At 42.0% G+C, this 22,687-nt stretch overlaps 1 protein-coding gene and 1 long non-coding RNA gene across 7 annotated transcripts in view; one reads left to right on the top strand and one right to left on the bottom strand.

Annotated features, from left to right (window-relative positions):
- Positions 1-22,687, bottom strand: part of HOPX (HOP homeobox) — a 31,299-nt gene that overhangs the window by 5,187 nt on the left and 3,425 nt on the right. For 2 of the 5 annotated variants that reach the window (XM_011281867.4, XM_019829461.2), the window contains exon 2: positions 2,163-2,319. In XM_011281867.4, coding sequence (XP_011280169.1) covers positions 2,163-2,306 — 144 coding nt within the window. In that variant the 5' untranslated portion in view covers positions 2,307-2,319. Of the gene's footprint in view, positions 1-2,162; positions 2,320-2,413; positions 2,648-2,705; positions 2,848-2,920; positions 3,045-22,687 lie in introns of those variants that run through there. The other 3 variants (XM_011281869.4, XM_011281868.3, XM_045056327.1) reach the window with 3 other exon arrangements.
- Positions 14,465-22,687, top strand: part of LOC109499153 — a 33,613-nt gene continuing 25,390 nt past the window's right edge. For both annotated transcript variants that reach the window (XR_006597085.1, XR_006597082.1), the window contains exon 1: positions 14,465-15,964. This is a non-coding gene — a long non-coding RNA (uncharacterized LOC109499153). The remainder of the gene's footprint in view (positions 15,965-22,687) is intronic.

Raw genomic sequence — 22,687 nt, 5'->3', positions numbered from 1 at the left:
CTCATCTGAGGAGGGCAGAAGAGAGGCAATGGAGAAAAGCTGCCCAAGGGGGCAGGTGAACCTTCCATCACAAGTCTGAATTGACCTCAATCACAGAAAGAATCAGGTGCCCTTTCTTTCTTCCTGCCCCTCACCTGATTTCATTTCAGTTCTTTCATATAAGGTGAATCTCAAGAAAAGATTGAACATAGCCAGGATGACTGTGGTGTAATGTATGGTTTCCCACACCCCACCCCACCCCACCCCCCTGGCAAGAAATACAATGTAAATTGAATTTTCAGTCCTCCCCTCCCTCTCCAAGTTGGTTCTCCTCTCTCTCTCTCTCTCTCTCTCTCTCTCTCTCTCTCAAGACAACAAGGTAGTCAGGAGTCTGGATTGTGACTCAGACTGCCATGGTTCAAATTCTAGTTACTTCCTAGTTGTGGCCTTGGGCCAGTTTCTTAACCTTTCTGTGCCTTGGTTCTCTTATCTGTCCAACTGAGCTAATAGTACCTACCATATAGCACTGTTGTGACAAGTGATTTAATACTTGGAGGGTGACCGGAACAATACCTGGCAAGTATCAGTCATCACAAAGGACAACATAATTATTCTGCCTTACAGGTAAGGGTGATCTGTGGTGGAATTAGAGACTGAGAAGAGCTCAGACCCCTAGTTGGTACAGTGCCCACAATAAATCTGCAGCCTTCTTTTTAATAGATGAGTTCTTATCTCTGTGATCACTCTTTTTTTCTACATATAGTGTGGGATTTTAAATGATAAAGCTTCAGCAGGCTGCCTCCTCAGGGGGTTCCAAGAAACATGAACTGTTAGACTTGGGTTACAGTAAGTCACCTTCCATTAAGTTCTGGTTAGTCAGACAGCTATTCCCTTTGCTAAAAACAGATACACTTGACTTTCTATCTGACCTAGGAACAGCAGGGTTTTCTATGGGCAATTTCTCCAAAGTGCATCTGGCTTAATTAGTAAAAGTCATTTTAGACTTGGGGTCCAGGGTCTTGGTTTGACGATACACTGAAGCACCCTTTACAAGCTTTAAAGCCTCACCTAAGTATGGTTCGAGATGAGGAGAGGTAAAAGTGCTTGATGCTCTAATCTATAAAATGGGAAGAATGAGAATGTCTCTAGAGTTGAGACTAGGAGTGTGGAAGTGCTTTGGGCTCCTGTGGGAGAGATGCTAGAGTGGTTCCAAGTAGTAGTATCTTCATGCATAACTAATTGTCTTTCCATGACCAAAGGGAAAATAGAAGTCAGATAAACTCTGGACAGGGTTTTAAAAAACAGGCAGCTGAAGGGGTCAACATTGCACCTGAAGGTTAATAATCATGGGCATTGTTGCATTCACCATCTACCCTAAACAAATTTCCCAATAACACAGGTGCTTTTAAAAATAGATACATCAATCTAATGCACTTAAGGGGACATCTGCTTCCACTCCCTTCAGTCGTGATGTCAGATGCTTACCTTCTTGGAAAACTCCAGAAAAAAGACTGGAATGTTTTAAAATGTGAAATCTCCCTCGATATATGCAATGTTAGCTCTGCAGCTAAGGGGAAGCTGCAATGTGACCGGGTAGAAAGAGCAAGCTTAAAGACCCTTGCCATCCTGGCGGTTCTCTCCCTCTTGGCCTTAGTTTCCTGGGTTGCCAAAGCCAGGACGGAGTTTATAGCTGATCGTTTAAGGTGCCTTCCAGCTTTGAGACTCTGGCCGAGAATAGATTTGAGGGCGCTGGGCTCAGAGAGCGCAAGCAGGCACCTCTTCCGAAAGTTGCGCCCACAGCCCAGGGGAGAAGTTGAGTGGCGGTGCCGGGTAGGGGGGGTGGCGGTGAGAGTGGACCAGGGACGCAGCTCCTAACCTGGAGAGAGAACAGCGCGTTTCTCCCGGGCTGTGGGGAGAGTGGAAACTCACGGAGAAGGAAGGGTGATCGTGAGGTTTCTGAATGGTTCCTGGGGGAGCTGGGACTGGGGGGCAGACGGGGCGCCCTCGGAGCCGGGAAGCTGGGATGCGGCGGTGGAGCGCAGCGGGGTTTGAACTCCCGGGGTGCCGGCAGAAGCGACGGAAGATAGGGGGAGGGCGGCGAGGTGGGAGTCGAGCGCGAGGGGGACCCCGCATTCGCGAGACGGCCGCGGCGGGCAGGGGGTCGGGGCGCGTGCGGGGCTCACCTGGGTCTCCTCCTCGGAAAGGCCGGCCTCGGCCGCGATGAGGCACAGCGTGGTTGGGTCCGGGTGCTTGTTGACCTTGTTGAAGTTGTACTCCAGGATCTCCACCTGGTCCTCGGTGGGGCCGCTCGCGGTCTCCGCCGACATGGTCTCGGCGCGCCTGCGGGGAGGGAAGGAGCGGCGGCGGTGAGCGAGGCCGCGGGCGGACGGGTCGTGCGGGGGGACGGAGATCCCGGGCGCGGCCGGCCCGGCACCTCTGCGCGCGGGGCTGTCCCCTTCCGCGGGCGCACGGTCGCGCGGGTCCCCGGTCTCCTGGCCGGGCGCGCCGAAGGGTCCCACCGCAGAGCCGCGCGTCCTCCGGCCTCCGGGCCTGCCCGGCGGTTCTCACGGCAACTTTCCGCGGGGCCCGGGGACGGGGCGGCGGAGGACGATGACGCGCCCTCCTGGCCCGGAGGCTCCCAGGAACCAGCGGAGGAGGCTCGGCGGCGGTTTTGAAAATCGCCTTCAAAGGGACAGCCCTGACAGATCGCGGGGGTGGGGACACACCTCACCGGAACGCGTCGTTCTGTCTCTAACGTGGTTTAGCCTAGGAGGGCTGTACACCCCACCCCTACTACAAAGAAATGACCCGGACAGCAGTTACTTCTTAAAGGGGGGGGGGGGGGGGCGCCTGGAGCAGCACTTTTCATCTCCCCGTTTCACGTCGTTCCCTCCTGGAGTTCTCAAGGCCGGTAGCTGAGAGCATCAGGAGAAATGCTCACCTGAGGGCTTGTGTGAGTCACTCTGCAGTCTGCAGCCTGCTTCGCCATCCCTCCCACCCCTCCACCCCCGTTTTCCTAACTAAAGCCGAGAATCCACAGCCTCCCCTCAACGCGCGGTTCACTGCCTAGCGCTGTCTGGACATTGTAGCAGGGCGTACGTGGTCGAGAGCCCGCTTCATTACCAACTTCAAAGTCTCTCGTATTTTCCTTACTTTAGAGCCAAACATCGCTTTAGCAAATTCTGGGTAACTCGACTTCCTGCTGCACCCTTTCCATACTTAAATAGCCTCTGAGCTGGGGCAAAACGAAACAAAACCAAACAAACAAACAAGGCAGATGTGCACCCCTCCTCCCCCTTCTCACAATTTAAGATGTAGGGAGGTGTAGGAAGTTACAGTCTTGAAGACCTTGGCTGAGGGTTTGGTGCAAACAGGTCAGGACTTGACTTTGCTGACAGTAAAAGACATGCACAAGTGTGGGAATCACGTTGGTTTGTTGTTTAAACAAACAATTGCAAAATCATCCAGCATAATCCTGAGCAGGTTTTGATGTGGTTGGTGCCTGGAGAGGAGCCACACTTCACTGATCTACCTGCATAGTGTACCTGATGCTGTTACAACCTTCTCTACTGTGACCTGCAGCATGTGCTCCCTAATAAATGCCTTTACCTCTCCTCTGGGCCACTTGAAGAGGCTTTCAGGTAGGACAAGAAACCATTCTGTAAGAGAGTCTTGGGCTCAAGGCACTTGTCCTATTACAGTGAAATCTTCCTGTTTTTAGGGTGTTATGTGCCCTCCCATTGAAAAATCTGTACCAATGGCTCCCGTCACAGTGCTCACAGGCTTAAGCCAGGTCAGAAATGCCTCCTCTCCTGTTGGCACCTATCTCCCCTTTTCTTTGACCCAGAAGTTCAGTACTGGAGAGAACCTTGGAGATTAACTTCTCTGGTCCTCTCCTGGAACAGCCCAGGATGTTGGCACAGGGAGACTGAGGCACAGGAAGACTCACTATCCCAGCCTTGCCCAGTGAGTGACCAGCACCCTGGAGGGAAAAGCCTTAGCTTCAGTGTCAGTCCTGTGCTCTGCGAGACCCTTCTCAGCAGCCCATTATATCTTTAGTTTGGCAGAAAAAATCAGGAGGGCAACAGTTTAAAGGCAGGGGCTTTTGAATGAGCATTGACTGTCTTCTAGAATACCAATTCCAGCCAAAGCTGCCCACTGGAACCACTCACCACTGTTCATTTTGCCTAAAAGAACACAGGAGAGGGGAAATGACAGCCTCTGATTTCTTACCCCAGAAAGTTTCCAGCTAATTCCATTGACACAATGATACTGCCTCTTCTCCGTGAAATTTTTGCTTCTTTGTAGGATCCTCAGTCCTTCAGAAATATTAACCAAAGGTATGGATTTCTAAACTGGACTCAGGTTCAAGGACTGTTCTGCATGTACTTCTTTCTCTCTGTTACATACTTGCTATTAAATAACTCAAGGGCTGCTACTGTCCTTACATTTAAGCAGGTGCATTTTCTCTTATATTTTTGTGACTTCCTATTACAGGACTTTGTATGAGGTTTCATGGGTAGCTTCCGGTTGACTTTGAAGTACTCCTTGGGTTACTTGGCTGAGGGCCACTGGACTTGCTCGGCTGCTAAGGAGACTCGTGGGCAGTCCGTTTGAAAGTACGTATTTCTCCAAGGTACACCAAACAAACAAGCTTGATTTCTAGAAATGAGGACGAAAGATCTGACCTCTATAGTCAGATCTATCTACTATTTCTCCACAAAACTCAGTTTCTGTTATTTCAGTCCTCTTTGGTGGACAAGTGTTTGCAGCCGGTACTTGGTTTCTTCTCTCCCTCTCTTTTAAAGGAAATTTAAAAACCAAATCACCCCAGTAACCTTGGCTTTATAAAACTTCTCAACTCTTTCCAGTGAGGAAACTGTTGAAAAGCTTCTCTGAAGGTAGTCTAAACACTTGCAGATGAAAAGAACTAAAAATATTTTAAAGCTTCTTAAACTTTAATCTCTGCATAAGTTCTATTGTTGCTGTGGTTATAGTTCTATCTTCTGAAACATTCAAGAGTAATTTGTCCTGTGGTTGTGTTTATTTTGTGGTTGGAAAGGCCATGCATAAATCTTTTCAAGAGGTTAAATGAAAACTGCTGGCTCTTTCCTAAATGAATTCCAACACCTGGTTAGACAGTTTTACCCTTGTCCCCTAAGCCTGTAGTTATTTATTTTAAAGGTATTTATTATATGAACTAGCTCACAGAGAGTGCTACAAACTGGTAACCTTCTGACATTGCTGTGGGCTCATATTTACCATTTTCTCCCTCTCCCAGCCATCTGGTCTCTTTGTAAAGCCATTAATATCAAACCAAATGGTTATCAGTGGTAGATACTCCTCAGAAACAGTCCCATGGTGAGCTGGCCAAAAGAGAAAAAAAGCCGTTGAATCATTTTTTAGGGCCATCTCCCAATTTTCTTTAGCCCAAATCCCCTTTATATTCACTGTGGACTTTCAGGAAGCAATGGGCTGTTGAAGCATTTAGTATTTTCGTAAGTGAGAAAAATAATGTGCTCTTCTATCCACAAGAGAAGTGGAGGGTCTTTGGATGGGGTTAGAGTCTCCCATATTCATCAGTTACAGAACTACTCTGGACAGGGTGCAAGGGACATCATCCAAGCTGTCAGTGTCTCCCAGAAGTTGACAGATAGGAGTGGAATATTGATCTGCCTCCCAGGCTAACATGAGGGCTGCTTTCAAAAGAGAATTTTAGTTTGAGTATTTGTTTTTGTTTTTTGTTTGATTAATGTCCTTAAGCATGGAGCAGTAGTGCTCATGTCTGGTGGGGACTCAGAGTCACCTGTAAAAATGTCCAGGGTCATGGGGCGCCTGGGTGGCACAGTCAGTTGAGCAACTGACTTCTGCTCAGGTTATGAGCTCATGGTTTGTGAGTTCGAGCCCCACATTGGGCTCTGTGCTGACAGCTCGGAGCCTGGAGCCTGTTTCAGATTCTGTGTCTCCCTCTCTCCCTGCCCCTCCCCCACTCATGCTCTGTCTCTCTCTGTCTCAGAAATAATAAATATTAAAAAAAAAATTTTTTTAATGTCCAGTGTCACCACAGTCCTTCTGAATCAGAACAATTTTAGGAATCCAGGGTGGGAGAGATATAAAGAGTATTTCAGCTCCTATAAGATTTCACAATTTCATCATTAAAATCAATGATAAGTGTTTAGAACTTCTTATACTTTATAGCTGTAAAAATGCATTAAAATATCTTCTACCTCTGATGCTGTCAATCATCTCAACACTTGAGTGTAGGTTGAGGTAGTTTTAAAGGAATAAAGTTTTAAAAATAAAAAATATATACCTTGGGAAAAAAACATTTAGACACCATGCTATTAATCTTTTGTACGTATGGTCAGGAAAGGGGAAAATGCCTTTCAAATTATGAATTATCATGAGAAATTTTTCCCTGCTTTCAAAACTTTAGAAATAATATAAAACCCTTTTAAAAATATTTCAGAAAAACGTATTTTTACATTGAAATCAGTCTAAGACAACAGATCATCGAAAGAAAGATTCCTTCCGTCTTTTCATATAAATATCTGTAATTGATTTAGAAGTTAAAAATTATAGTGGAAAGGACTGGGAAAACTTGACAAATGATTATCCTTCTCTAATTTCTTAAAGTTTCCAATCAGAAAAATGCTAAAATTAAGTTATCATTTATATGGATGAATTGTGTACTAGAACTTAAAACCGAACATTAGACTACAAATACACCAAATGTATATTTGTATACACAAAGCATCACTACTGTGTTCAGGGAAACAGGATTCCAAATAGAAATAGGAAAATATATATTTTTAAGTGCTATATCAATTCTAGTTTTACATATTTAAAAAAACTAGAGGAAAATATAACAAAACGTTAAAAGTGATTATACCTAGATTGTGGGTCTACAGATGCTATACCTTTTTTTCTTTATGTTTCTCTGGTTTTCCCCATTTTCTATAATAAGCATTTAGTATGTTGAAATTAGAAACTTTTTTTGGGGCGCCTGGGTGGCGCAGTCGGTTAAGCGTCCGACTTCAGCCAGGTCACGATCTCGCGGTCCGGGAGTTCGAGCCCCGCGTCAGGCTCTGGGCTGATGGCTCAGAGCCTGGAGCCTGTTTCCGATTCTGTGTCTCCCTCTCTCTCTGCCCCTCCCCCGTTCATGCTCTGTCTCTCTCTGTCCCAAAAATAAATAAACGTTGAAAAAAAAAATTAAAAAAAAAAAAAAGAAATTAGAAACTTTTTTTTTTCTTAAAAAGACATCCCTGATCAGACTGATGATCCATCTTGCCCAGAGTTTTATCTGTATTGGTACCAAATTACATTTTCAGGGAAAACATGGAAGTTTTCCATCAAGTCTACCCAGAAGATTAGGGAAGTGTACACTTTTATTTTCCACTCAAAGATCATTTAGGTATCAAAAGGATATTTGTAATATACATGTGAGTTATGAAGCATAAATTAACCCTAATGAACCCTGCTCAATTTAAGAATTAAATCATTACTAAGACTATGGAAGCTACTTGCATTGCCTTCCCAATCCCACCTTCTGGCTTATTTGCTCCTGGAGGAAATCAAAATTCTGATTTTTGTATTAATCATTCCTTTGACTTTTAAACTAGATTCTATCACTTATGTATGGATCCCTAAAAGAACATATTTGTTTTAGCTTTGTATATTTTTGAGTTGTATAAAAGTAGTATAAACTATACTATATATTTTTTATATATACTATATTTTATATATACCATATATTTTATATATAGTGTATATATACTATATGTAATATATATATTATATTTTATATTATATATATAATATAAAATATAGCATATTTTATAATGTATAAAAGTAGTATAAACTATACTATACTATAAACTATACTATAAAAGTATTGTATAAAAGTAGTATAAACTATACTATATATATTTTTTATATATACTATGTTTTATATATACCATATATTTTATATATAGTGTATATATACTATATGTAATATATATATATTATATTTTATATTATATATAATATAAAATATAGCATATTTTATATTATATAACTATATATATATTTTAATTTTTTTAGAGAGAGAGAGCAAGTGGGGGAGAGAGGCAAAGAGAGAGAGAGAAGGAGGGAAGGAGGGAGAGAGAGAGAGAGAGAGAGAGAGAGAGAGAGAGAGAGAGAGTGTCTTAAGCAGGCTCCATGCTCAGTATGGAGCCTGATGTGGGGCTCGATACCGTGATCCTGGATAGTGACCTGAGCCGAAATCAAGAGTCAGACACTCAACCCACTGAGCCACCTAGGCACCCCTATACTATACATAATTATTCTGTGAATTGCTTTTTTCATCAACATGTTTTCAAGATGCATCCATATTTCTGCATGTAGAGAAGTTCATTCATATTCAGTAGTGTTTCCATCTTGTGAATATACTATATTTAGGCCCTTTCCTGCTGGTGGATATTTGGATTGTTTTCAGTTTTTTAATATTATGAACATTGCCTCTCGGAACATTTTTTCATATGCCTTCTGAAGCACATCCAAGAGGTTTCTCTAGGGTATACATGAGTGAAACAGGTCATAAGATACGTGGCTTTTAACTTTTCAACAGGATATCAACTTCTTTTCCAAAGTTGTTGAACAAGATTGTGCTCCTACAAACAGTGTCTAGCATTTCCTTTGGTCTACATCCTCATCGATACGTGTGCTGTCAAACTTATTTTTTGCCAAAATTGTTATGTATTCTTTTTATCCATGAGTAATATCTAAACCTCTCACAGCTATTTATGTTTTCATCTTGCATAAGTTCTTGGGGCTAAAAGGTTCCATATGTTTACTATTTACCGTTTAAAAGCATTTCCTGTTCCAGCCCAGCAGGAGATTTGAAGTATTTTTTGAGAGTTTAGACTCTGTCTCCAGGCTAGTTTATTTCCATGGGTCACAAAAAACAATACAAAAGATGTATGGAAAACCAATTATGGTAGATCTTTTGTCTGTCTTATGCTAGAAATGTTCCTATTTTCCCTTCTACAGAGCTCCTGGAAGTCAGGACTTGATTCTGAACTTTAAAACAAAACAAACCAAAACAAAACAAAATAAAACATGTTAACCATATCAATGATCCACTCCCCCACCGCCACCCAAAGTGAATATCAAAGTCTCTGAATGGAAACAACAGATATGGATTTTAAATGACTCAGTAGAAGAAGAAGAAAGGATGAAGGGATAGACAGGAAGTGTTAAAAAAGACTACTAGGCGGTGGATTTAAAATAGGTATAAACCTGTAAAACCAAATAATGTGCTCAAGTGTTTGGACTGCCATACCATGAGCATGGAATGCTGAGCTCCAGTTCAAAAGCAATTTGTTCTTTTGGTTTCTCTCACAATCCTCTTCTAGTAATCAGAATGGAATTAGTCCTCTTTTGCTGCTGAGAAAGGTTAACTAACTTGTCTGCAGCATTGGAGGAAGACTCAGAATTCTACTTTTAATTCTGGCTCTAGCAGTAAAGGCAGTTTGTGGGGTTGTGAGTAACAAGATTGATTTATGCCTTTAAGATATATTCTCCTTATGCTCTACTGATGTCACAGATTCGAAGATATCACTGAATCAACTATTTGCATCATTGAGCTCTAATGTGAGTCATTGTCTGTTATTTACTGAAGAACTGGAGCTGGCAGCAGCCAGTCTTTCCCAGCGTGGGACAGGCACTGCTGACCTGTTGTGGTCTCTCCAGCGTCATCCCCTTTGCTGCTACTGCAGCCTTCATGCAGACCTCCACGTGCCTCCTGGGAAAGCCTTAGTGTCTACTTAACACCAAGGTAACTCACCCCCCTCAACTTTTGTTCTGACTCCATTGTTTGAGGTGCAGATAAATTGGGGAGATTTGTTCAAGTTTGTCCATGAGATCGGAGCTCTTAAATTTTGACTCAGGGTAACAGCTTCGGGAACATGCAGAACCACCTGCCAGCTCACAATGACAAGCACGCTGTTCTCCCAGAACATGCTGCACTTGACTCAATGAGGCAGGAAGACTGAGATGCCAACTTGTACTTGAGTTCCTGCCATTCCAGCTAGTGGCCAGGGGCCACACCATCCCAAGTACCTCTTATCCCCACCAAGGTTTGTCAGGCAAAGGGGTCATCAGTTTGGTTTTCGATGTTTCAGCCCTTGCTCTGGGATTACATCTCTCTTGGGAGCTGAAAACCCAAGGCTTAAAAATATGAAGGGCTGCCTTCTTTTAAGTTCTGTATATCTGATGTGTGCTTTTTTAAAAATTTTTTTTAACATTTTTATTTATTTTTGAGAGACAGAGAGAGACAGAGCACAAGCAGGGGAGGGACAGAGAGAGAGGGAGACACAGAACCCAAAGCAGGCTCCAAGCTGTCAGCACAGAGCTGGAGGCGGGGCTCGAACCACAAACTGTGAGACCATGACCTGAGCTGAAGTCGGATGCTCAACTGACTGAGCCACCCAGGCGCCCCTGATGTGTCCTTTTATGTGTGCTTTGTGTAGTTGCTAATTCAGCTTACAACTTTCCAGGCATTCCTCTTAATTCGCTTTCTTCTTGCCTTAGAAGCCCCTCTCTTCCAGGAAACCCAGCAGAATTAAGAGCAGTATGAAATTTGAGTTAATATAGTCCTGAGGACAAGCAGTTAGAAATCCCAAATACTGAGTGATGTGGGAAACAAAGGCAAAAGAAAAAATTAAATTTCCTTGCTACTTACAGCCCACTGACAAGTCTTTGAAACTGGCATAGTGATCTTCCTCTAGGAACTCAGCTGCCTGGATGTTAATACTTTGCTCAGGGCCAAAGGCAATATTAACTTAACATTATCCCGACCTCCAAGATCCTATAAGTCTCCTTTAATATATAAAAATTCCTTTGGAAACTTCCTTTATCTCTACCCCCCAAATATATGTTAGCAATCATCCTCCAAGCATATGGCTCCCTGATATATATCTGAAGGGTCTCATGACTAAGGTTTTTATTTTTATTTACTTTTGAGAGAGAGAGACAGAGCATGAGTGGGGGAGGAGCAGAGAGAGAGGGAGACACAGACTCCAAAGCAGGGTCTAGGCTCTGAGCTATCAGCACAGAGCCCGACACAGTGCTCGAACCCACACTGCGAGATCATGACCTAAGCCGAACTCGGACACCCAACCAACGGAGCCACCCAGGCGCCCCTCATGACTAAGGTTTTATTAAACAGTAATAAATGACCTTTTCTTAACAACAGCTAACTCCCTCAAGGTCCTGGAAAACTTGCTTCCAAAATTTCTTAGAGACCTAATGCTATCCCTAACCCCCTCCCAACTTGAAAGTATATAATTAATCATTTGTCACAACCCCAGTACAGCTCTTTCTGCCCACAGGTCCTGTCCCTGTGCTTTAATAAAACTGTGTTTTTGCACACAAGACATCTCAAGAATTCTTTCTTGGCCATCGGTTCTGAACCCCAACATTTCCACATCACTGATCGTTCAAAACATCACTTTGCCGAGCCTCCATTTCTTTCATGTAAAGAAGGGATATAGTAACACACACCTTCAGCTAGCTCACAGCTTTGTTGTAAAGTTCATATGATATTATTGTAGGGAAGTATTCCTAAACTATAAAGTGCTTGCTTATGGAAGATATTGTTCTTTAAATAACTGTGAGCTAGGCGTTCAGTGGAGTGTCTCTTGGGTGGCAAGTTGGTAAGAACAGTTTATAAGTTTCACTCTTTCTGAGTTGCAATTTCTTTTTATTTTTTTAAAGTTTATTTTGAGAGAGAGAGCACATTCATGAGTGAGTGGGGGAGAGGGAGAGAGAGTGAGAGAGAGGAAATCACAAGCAGGCTCTGCACTGACAGCCCAATGCTGGGCTTGAACTCACAAACTGAGAGCTCACAACTGAGCCAAAGTTGAACACTTAACCTATTGAGCCAATTTCTTTTAAAATTTTTTCTGGAGGGGCGCCTGGGTGGCGCAGTCGGTTAAGCGTCCGACTTCAGCCAGGTCACGATCTCGCAGTCCGTGGGTTCAAGCCCCGCGTCGGGCTCTGGGCTGATGGCTCAGAGCCTGGAGCCTGTTTCCGATTCTGTGTCTCCCTCTCTCTCTGCCCCTCCCCCGTTCATGCTCTGTCTCTCTCTGTCCCAAAAATAAATAAAAAAAGTTGAAAAAAAAATTAAAAAAAAATTTTTTCTGGAATGGTAAAGCACAAGGGTTGAAATCAGAACCTTAAACACACACACACACACACACACACACACACACACACACACACACACAAAGCAAAACCTGTCTTTATTGCTCCATCATAAGATGTATCTCTGGATGGAACTTTTCAAAACTAACGAGGTGGGGATAGAAGGGTGGAGGATGTCATATCTTAAGCATGTTTTCTCATTAGCACTTCTACATTGTGCGTTGATTTGAATTTAGTTGTTGGTATTTTTTTTTCTCATTTCTCACCACCACTTCTCGATTTATCCTTTCATCTATTAATGAGGAAGCATTAATAGATCAGAAGATGAGTAGCGAGGAGTTAAATATAAGTAGGAACAAATACTCCATGAGTTGGTGGGTAGATTTTTCTAGGCTGTGTTGGTGTAAGAGAATAATGACTAAATTGAAATCATTTTAAAATAATTTGAGAGCACCTGGGTGGCTCAGTCAGTTAAGTATCTGACTCTTGATTTCTGCTCACCTCATGATCTCACAGTTCATGAGTTTGAGTCCTGCATCGTGCTGTGTGCTGACATCATGGAGCCTGCTTGGGATTTTCTCTCTCTCTTCTGCCCTTTCCCCATGTGCACATGCTCTGTCTCTCTCGAAATAAATAAATAAACTTAAAAAAAAATTTGTTCCTGGGCCTGTCTTCCCCACTAAATTATATGCTCTTCTGTGTGTGTGTGGGGGGGGGGGGGGTATGTCATCTCTTAAACATTTATATCTCTCCAGCATTCATTAGGAGTATCTGGCACTTAATAGGGCTCATTATTTGCTGACCAATTGGCATCTGGCATGACTTGATTTAGGACATAAGTTGGAAAAACACTGTTTTGTATTTTCAACAACCAGGACTGACCATGTTCAAAACCAAAACATTACATTGGAAAAAATAACTTCCCAGCCTTCTAATCTTTTGGTCCTTACTGCCTGAAACAGCATGGAGTAGATTCCTATCTTTTCAATTGCATACAGAAATCTCATCCCTGCTACAACAATAACAACATATTTATTGATCAATTACTATGTGCCTGGCATAGTCCTACATCTTAGATGCATTAACTCATATAATCATCAGAGGAAGCAGCATTATGGGATAGGCACTCTTACTGTCTCCATTTTATACATGTAGAAACTGATATAAATGGAAACTTCTATACCTTTCCCAAGGAGATGTATATAACTTTCCCCAAATACAAATGTAGTGAGTGGTAGAGCAGGGATTCAAACCCAGAATGTCTAGCTTCTGCATCTGTGTTCTTAGCCACTACACTGTATTTCCTCTCTGCATTAAGTAGCCATGTAGACCAAAGAACCTTGATGGTGGTTGTGGAAAGAGGAGCAGTAAAGCCAGGTGGTACCTCCTGGGACAAAAGTAAGGCAGTGCCCTGTGTCTACCCTGGCTTCTCTGTGGGGTGGAGCCAGGCTGGCAGCAATGTCTCCCTCCCTGTGACATGTTTCGAAACCTTGGTGACCAACATGGCTCTGACCCAGTTAAATGGATTAGTGATTTCAGTTAATACCAGCAGCACCACCAACCAGGCTGGCTTTCTTTTCCACACATGCTCTTCTTTAATTGGTACAGACATAAATTGAAAGATGACATTATGTGAATAATATAGTGTACAAATGAATAGTTTTTGGCATCTGACAGGATGGAATATAAAGTTTGGCTTCAACCAGGCCAGCTGGATCTTAGTGACTATTGCTGCTACCTAATTGCTAGATTTACAGAGTCACATTGAATTGATTAAGGAATCTCCTGAAGCTGTTGTTGAAACAAGTTCCTCAGTTGTCTAGACTTTCTACAGCTACTTACAGAAAATAGCAAGATATTATAAAGAGATATTGGAGGCAGTAGTGGGGGCGGGTGTGGGGAGTGTCTGTGAATGACTTCCAGCAGTGAATTAATCATTAACCCTGCACATACAATTCTTTGTGTACACATTGACTTCTTTTCATTGGTAGCCCAACTCATACTCTAAGTCAAAGCTTTGTATGTAGAAACATGGGGAAATAGTTCAAGATAATAATAAAATCTCAGACTTTTTTGTGATATGAAATAAGCAGAATATTGGTCTACCTCCTTCTAAATAAATGGGCAGAGGGCCTGGGTGGCTCAGTCAGTTGAGCATCTGACTCTTGATTTTGGCTCAGGTCATGATCTCATGGTTCATGGGATCAAACCCTGTGACGGGCTCTATGCTGACAGCATGGAGCTTGCTTGGAGTCCTCTCTCTCTCTCTCTCTCTCTCTCTCTCTCTCTCTCTCTCTCTCTCTCTCCCCACCCCAATAAATAAATAAGCTTTAAAAAGAAAGAAAGAAAGAAATGGGCAAATGAAAGAAGGCAACCCCATTTCTGTAATCTCCTTGTAGAAGATCTCCATATTGTAAACAGATTGCTTTTCCAAAAGTCAATCTCTACCATGATTGTTAACAAACTCAGAAGAAATTTTCTCTAGACAGAACATGATAAATTGTAGGTAGAACTCCAGGCTAACCCACAAGAGGGAGTTTAACTAAAATGCTACATATTTGTTACAGAAGAAAAGTAGAAAATAATCCTGTTGAAATATCTTCAAGAAGTTTCATAAGATATCATTTCACTTTGAAAGCAAATACTTAAGAAAAAGCAGTTTTAATTAAGATTTGGCTTACAGAAATGAGGTTCTGTGCAGATACCGAAGGGGTTTTCAAGAAACTTTGAGGAAGTTAGAGGTTTATAGCACAACCCTGATGTATCTCAAGTATCCAGAATAGTCCCAGACACATTGTTGGATGTGCAGTGAATATATATCGAGTGCCTGCTGGTTGAACTTTATTTTCACTTCAGGAACTATGACTTTCCCATCTCTTATAAAGGCACAGTCATTAGAGCTATATTCATGTCATAGATGAAATAAAGAAGGGGAAAGAGGACAAAGGGGAATGTTGAGAAGCACTGATGTGACATGTAGGTTACCTGAGACATAATTAATGATCAACAAAGAAAAACCCAGAGATTACTTTGCATGGTCCTCTCCTCATCATTTTACCCAAGGCAAAATAAAGAAGGGGATAGGAAAAGTTTTGTGCCTTGCATTTCCTGGGCCAGCCACCAAGAGGTGCTGGTCAGAGCTCTTTGCAGGTGGGAGGAGAAAGAGAGAAGCCGAAATAAGATTCTTTTGAGTGTATAGCCTTAGTTAGAGAGGGAGTGTTGTATATCTTTAATGGATTATATGTAGAGGATATATTTTAAACCTTCATTAATGAATGAAAATATTAAACTGGTATAGGATATTGGAAAGAGCACTGGGCAAAGAGTCAGACCTGCATTTCAACTTTTAGCTCCTCTACTTAATAGTCACATCACCTTGGCTGAGTTTCATTTTTTTAAAACTTACTTCTCTTTTCTGCAAAATGTGGTGAAAAACTTTCTTCCTTTTCTATTTACTGTAATTGTGATTCAGTGAGATTCTGCTCAAGAAACAACTTAGAAGACTGTAAAATTACATTTATATTTCCGAAAGTGTAATGATTTATTCACCCAGGAAAGTGAAGATGTTGGGCCAGGTGACCTCTGAGATCATTTCTCCTCTGAAATTCTGATGATCAGCACGGCCTGGGTTTAAATTATCATGTTATTCCTCATCAACAGTTTACTAATGTCACTGACCCAAGAAAGAGGAATGCTGTGGCCCATTACAGGCTATGCCCCTGGTTTGCTGAACACTTTGTGCCTGGATTCTACTTCAAAGGACAACTGAGGAGCCCATGAAACATTTTGAACCAAGGTGCTTTTTTAATATTCAGCCTATCTGTTAAATTAACGTGACCACATAATTTGCCATCTAACCTAGAACACATATGTGTAAAAGGAGTGCTGTGAGTAATTACATCAAGGCAACAGCATATCTCAAGTGTCCCAGGCAAACCTGGATACTGGTCCCCTTATATGTAAAATGTTAAACTTCTCACTTAAGTGAGGGATAGTAAAAACATTCCTGTTGAATTTAGGTATCTGTACTGCTGTTACAGATAAGCAAGATGCAGTTCTGTTAGAATCTTAGAAGACAGAAACATACATACCTAACCATGGTAATGAACAGAAGGCTGCGTTTTGCTCTTAAGAAAACCTATTGTTGCAGCTTTGTGGTTAAAAATAAGAGGATACACTACAGTTTCAAATTTCCTGACATTTCCTTTTTATTCCAGTTTGAATGGGTAGGATACAAATTTGTCTGATGGGGTGAATATGCTGGGGCCTCTGCCTGCTTTGGGTATTGTTACTATGGTTGTGCTAATGCTTAGTAAGTGTGAATGTTCATTACATCTCAAACAAAGTTTGGCCCTATGATCAAATATAAACAAAGGAACAAATACGGCTTGCACTAGAGATTTCCACCAGGCACAGCCATGTGCTCAGAGCTTTTCAAACCAGATAATCCAGGAGGGGAGAGACTTGTGAAGTAAATTGAATTATCAAATCTCTTTGAAAATGTCTGATGCCCTAATGCACCAGAAATCAGACAAATAGATTTCTGCTAAGGCAGTGGGCAGAGGGAATCTCAATGTTTTCTAAAGAAAACTATTAAACATAAAGAGAAAGTTACACTACTAAGGTTAGAAGCAAATAACAAAAAGATTAACTTTCTAAACAGTTTGTGGACAGGAAAAATGGCACAAGTAAGTCAAAATGGAAGATAATAAATATGCTTTTTATGTGTTAAGTTATTTTATTCATTTGTGGTAACTTATTTGGCTTCCTAATTCTGTTTGATTTAGAACATTAATTAAATTAATTAGATGAATAGGCTTCAGGGTAGGGAGATGTATGTTTGTTACATAGAAGAGGAGGGGTGCTTAAAAATTTAAACACTGATGATAAAAATCATTCTGGTATTTTGTTTATTTATTTTGAGAGAGAGAGAGAGAGAGTGAGAGAGCATGTGTGTGTACAAGTGGGGGAGGGACAGTGAGAGAGAATCCCAAGCAGAATTTCACAAACCAGGAGATCATGACCTGAGCTAAAATCAAGAGTCTAACACTTAACCAACTGAGCCACGTAGGTACCCTGAAATCAGTCCGGTATTTAAAATATCTAATACAGTGAAGGGCACCTGGGTGGCTCAGTTGGTTAAGCATTGGACTCTTGATTTCAGCTCAGGTCTTGATCTCAGGGTCATGAGTTCAAGCTCTGTGTTGGACTCTGTGCTGAGTGTTAAGCCTATTTAAAACACACACACACACACACACACACACACACACACACACACACACACACACACACACAAAGGTTCATACCGTGAAGCCACACACAGATAACTGAGAATCAGGTAGAATTGTCCTATTGCTCTGTAGCCATTTAGTCACTTTAGATTTTTTTTTTTCTGAAGAGGTTCTTATTTCTAGTGCCTGACTCTGAAAGGGGGCTGTCCATTTGTAATTCTGGGGACATTTCACCATGATTAATTTTTTGAAAATGTGTACCAGGTTCTACGATATTTTTGCCTGAGCCCTAATTACATAACAAGGAACAATAATTAGGAAGTTTCATGGTATTGCACATGTAGGCCTCTGTAACCTGTCTAATGCAAGCAGCTATAACTTCCTCAGGTTATTTGTACATTTTGAAATGTCTAGAAAAGACTCTGAAGAATGGAATTATCTCCTTGTGCAAACCTACTGGAATCAATTATTTTTTTAATGGTCCAACTGCCATTCTTATTTTATGACTGTAATTAGGTAATGAATAAAATGACATGCACTTGGTACTTTCTGGAGCTCCAAAGTATGCCAAAGTCCAACCATTCATGCTGCTTGTTGCCACGCAACTCAATTATATAGCCCTTATTTTTTTACCCAGTTGAGTTGTTTTTATGAACAGGTGTTCAACTAATGGGACAAACAGAGGGTGTGCGGTTACAGCCTTCTCATTAACATCACAAAATAATTGAAAAAAACAGATACTCCAGAAAGTCCATCTCAGGGGATAACTCTGAATCTAAAGTAGATCGTTTCTCTGAGCATTAGACATGATGATGCAGAAAGGCTGGATGGAACTTCAGAAGACCCACATTCTGCTTCCAGCAATGTCACTTAAATCACCAAGTGACTTTGGTTAACTCGATTGCTTTGAACCTCCATTTCTTCGTCTACAATTGAAGCTCTCCCTACCTACCTATAATAATCCTACCCCTACCTATCTCACAGGTTTTTTTGTAGGATTCAATCAGATGGATTATGTTTATGAATAGCACTATAAATTATAAACACTATATAAATACAATGTATCATTATTAAGGTTCTAATCCCTATCCTGGTGATTCAGGATCTAATGTCTGGCAACTGTGTTTTGCCGGATCTAATGTCCGGCAACTGAGTGCCATCAGGTTTTGCAATCATTAAAATATCAAGATTGAGCCCTGCAAGGGGCTCCTTACTGACAGCATGGAGTCTACTCAGGATTCTCTCTCTCCCTCTTTCTCTGTTCCTCCCCTGCTCATGCTCTCTTTCTCTCTCTCTCTCTGAAAAAAAAATAAACATTTAAAATATCAAACCATTTTAGGGGTGCCTGGGTGGCTTAGTCGGTTGAGCATTCAATTCTTGATCTTGGCTCAGGTCATGATCTCGAAGTTTGTGGGTTTGAGCCCGACATCTGTGCTGTCAGCATGGAGCCTGCGTGGGATTCTGTCTCTTCCCCACCCTGCCCCTCTCCTACTTACACATGTGTGCCGGCTCTCTCTCTCTCTCAAAATAAATAAATAAACTTTAAAAAATAGCAAAACAGTTTAGAAACTTTACTCAACCTTATGACTAATATGATTTCTTAGAACATTGCATTTGCTTTGTCCAGGTAATCAATGACTAATATAGAGAAATAAAATGCTTCCAGAATTGACTAGCCCAAGTTGAAGAAAATGACATTGAGAAGGGGAGATCACTGAAGATCACACTCTTTAAGTTCCAGAATATTATTTCAGTCTCTTATTAAAGTCTTAGTAAATTACTAAGGAACTCAGAAAAGCTTCTAAATATTTGAAATACTAGATTAGACCTCGTGAGATCATGTGTCTCCATATCTTATGGACAATTCAGTATTCCGCATTGCTTAAAGAAAACATAGGTCATCTAGCCTACCCCTTTCCCTTCCCCTGCTCCCCATCAACCAGATCTAAAGTGTGTTCAGCTATACATATGAGTATATTCATTATGGCATGCTTTGTGAGAACTGGAGACAACAGAAATGTCCAGAGGATTCGATAAGCAAAGAGTGCATATAAATAAGAAACCAATAAAAAGCAGTTAGAAACAATGCATTAGAAATATTAGAAATATAATCGGCAACATAGGTAGATCTTAAGAATATGGTGTCAAGAGCAAGAAAGAGGGTGAATGAGAGAAAAAATAGAATGAGATGTAAAACCTAAGAACCTAAGAAGGGTCTTGCGTGTACTACGAATTAAGGAATACATTAACATGAGCCTCAAAACAAAACAAAGACTTTAAAAATTAAAAGGTTATTTGACTGCCCCATCTTTCAGACCTTACCTGTATAATTCTTTCTAAGGTATTTTTTTGCATAATGAGGGACTACTTCCTGACTCACTCAATACCCTTCATGCTGCAGCCCCCACCAATATCTGGGCTTGGTTTGTCTACTCTCAGCTGTCCAGGTGAATGGCTGATGGTTGACCTCCATGACCACCCTCCATGCTTTTCAACGCCATCATCAAATCGGTTTCTAGTCTTGTCCAAGTTAAATAACATCAGGCCCTTTTGCCCCTCCTTATGGATTTGGTTTTATTATTATTTAGTCATCTAGGAGTTTTTCTGAGCTAGTTCCAAGGACTCTCCTCCTTTTTAAATTGTGGAACCTGAACCGGATATAATATTAATGAAAGAGGAGAGGACCTCCCACTTTCTCCAGTCCTGCTTCATACACCCCAGTGCCAGCCATCTCCAAAGGATGCTGTTCTACCCCCCAGAAAGAGCACGAAGAATACATAATAAAGGGTTAGACACTTACAGGCATAAGTAAAATTAAATTAAAGTTCTTTTCTAAAATATATTTCACTCCTGGGAACCAGTAGACTAGAAATTTGGAAAGGAGTGAGGGGATATAAGAGCTAGGGACATTGTTTATATACGTTTTCTTAGGGAGAAACCACACAGGAAGGAAATGAAAGTACATCAGTAAAGACTAGACTATCTAAGCAGATCTGTCATTTCCTTAAGAATTCCAGGGAACTTCCATCGTGATCCTCTAGATCTACTGGCTAGAATGACAGCTATTAGTTTCGTGCCCAGTATATACTAAGAGATTAGAACAGATCAGTGTCTGCTTTAGATTGTTTCTGGTTTTGTTTTAACATCAAAGTACAGAGTAGTTCTGAAAGATCTGGCTGGGTTTTCATGTTTTGTCACATTGTATCAAAACTTCCAGAAGCAAATTATAATAAGTTATATGAGGATGGGTAAAAATTAACTTCTCTATTTTTAAAAGAGCTTCTATCATTATCCAAACATGGCCATAAGCTAACATTAGACCCTGAAGCAAATAGAGTAACTTGACCTTGTGATGAACAATCCCCTGAACCCCTAGCATTCATGTTAAACTTCTCTTTGGCAAGCCAGTATAAATCTACCAGCTCTCCGTCTGGGCTGTACAGATACAGTGCTTCCCACAGGGAACCTGAGTCACAGAGGGAGTGAGTGACTTGGCAGAGAGGCCAGAATGAGGTGTGGGGAGGCCTGGGTTCCAGACCCAGCTCAGCCACCAACTAATCCTGAGATGCAGGACAACTCACTTTACTCTTGATCTTTCATGTATTGTATTCACATATAGTTTATTGCTCAGGCCAAGTCTTTTTTAAAGTGAAAGGGGTGTTATTAATAATCCACTGGGACAACTGATATTTCCGGATCCCTCTGGCTTTAAAATTTCATTACAGCTGAATTAGAGCTGAAAATAGGACCCAGGTTCCTGAACATGAGACCCGTCTTCTGCTCCCCAGGCCAGGCTGTCCTCCGCAGGACTTGTTTACACAGGGATTCTGTGAAAGAGTGTTCAACATATCACTTGAAGATTGATGAAGGGAGTTTCCCAGCAAATAGAAAGGATGGGCTGACTTGTACCTGTTTGGTCATGTATCCACACACCCGAACCCCATGTATGTTCAGAAACAACAGTACTGGGATGCCAAATCCACATCAGGGGCATTGAAAGGTAGAGTGGTCAAGGGAGCCAGGGCCAGGAAGAGAGCAGGTGCACCACCCCCCCTGCATCAGGAGAAGCCCTCTTTTTGCAGCCTCAAGCCAGGTCTCCACCAGCCTGCCCAAGGCGAGCAGACAGGATGGGGGACGGGTGTGGTCCAGGGGCTGCCTCGGGATCCTCAGGTGCTGGTTTTTAAGTAGACAGGATAGTACTTTATAAATCACTGTGGGCCATATGCCACCCTTCTGCCAACAACTTCATGTTTGCATACTTCTGTTGACCATCCCCATTCACTTGGCTTTTTAAAAGTTTGAGGAAGCCATCGACAGCATCTAAAAATTAATCTGGGTTAGGTCATGACACAGGCTTAAAAAAAATGTCCAAGTGAACTAAGCCATTCCACACTAAGAGGATTTGTGAAAACAAAGGTGAAATGTTCAAAGAAAACCCATCCAAAGAAGCCAAAAATTCTGTCACTGTTATACAAAGCTATTTTACCAGTTGTGCAATCATGCCACTCATTTAAAAAAAAATTATTTTTGGTGAAACTCTGAATGGCAAGAGGAGGAAACATCAGGCTTCCAAACAACAGCATTGGACGAGTGTTGGCGGCCACCCTGATGCCAAAAGCCTAATCCTTTCCCCTGAGCTTGAGTGCCCCGTGTCTCCCTGTCTCCCAGGAGTCAGGATGGTGCTTACCTTCTCCCTCCTCACCTTGCTGCTTCACTCACAGATGAAGCCAGAGGGCTCTGGACTCCTGGCTGCCTGCAGACTCTGCTTCCCCAGAGGAAGGTTAATTACATACCTGGCTACACCCCTCTTTAGGGACAAGACGTACCACATGCAGCTGCCACTTGCCAGCAAGAGCTTTCCAATTTCAGCTTTCCTAATGGAAGAAAGGGCTATGGAGGACCCAGAGTTACAGGAACTGAGGGCGCCTCTTGCCTCAGGCTGCAGTACTGAGTCCCCAAGGAAGGAGGCCCTTGTCCCTAAGGCTAGGCAAGCTGCCCTGCCAGTGCCAGCCTTCCATGCAGAAGAGGAACTAGGTAATAATTATAAAGCCCTGTGAGCAGAATTTCTTGACATTTTATCTCCACTGTAGTGCCTTTCAGGTGGCTCTCTGTTTCCCAGAAAGATAAATGCTGCCATCTCCAATGAGCACAAAATGCAGTGAACAAAGAATAGACAAATTCAGGAAAAGCATTCTGTGAGGCCCCACAGTCTGTAGGGAATTCCCTAAGGGATGTGATTTGAGGAATTCTACGGCAAACCCCCAATCTTGGTATATTTTCCCCCATCA

Source organism: Felis catus, chromosome B1, assembly GCF_018350175.1.
Source record: "Felis catus isolate Fca126 chromosome B1, F.catus_Fca126_mat1.0, whole genome shotgun sequence".
Taxonomy (NCBI): domain Eukaryota; kingdom Metazoa; phylum Chordata; class Mammalia; order Carnivora; family Felidae; genus Felis; species Felis catus.
Note: the sequence above shows the minus strand (reverse complement) of the source record. Positions and strands in the feature narration are given on the sequence as shown.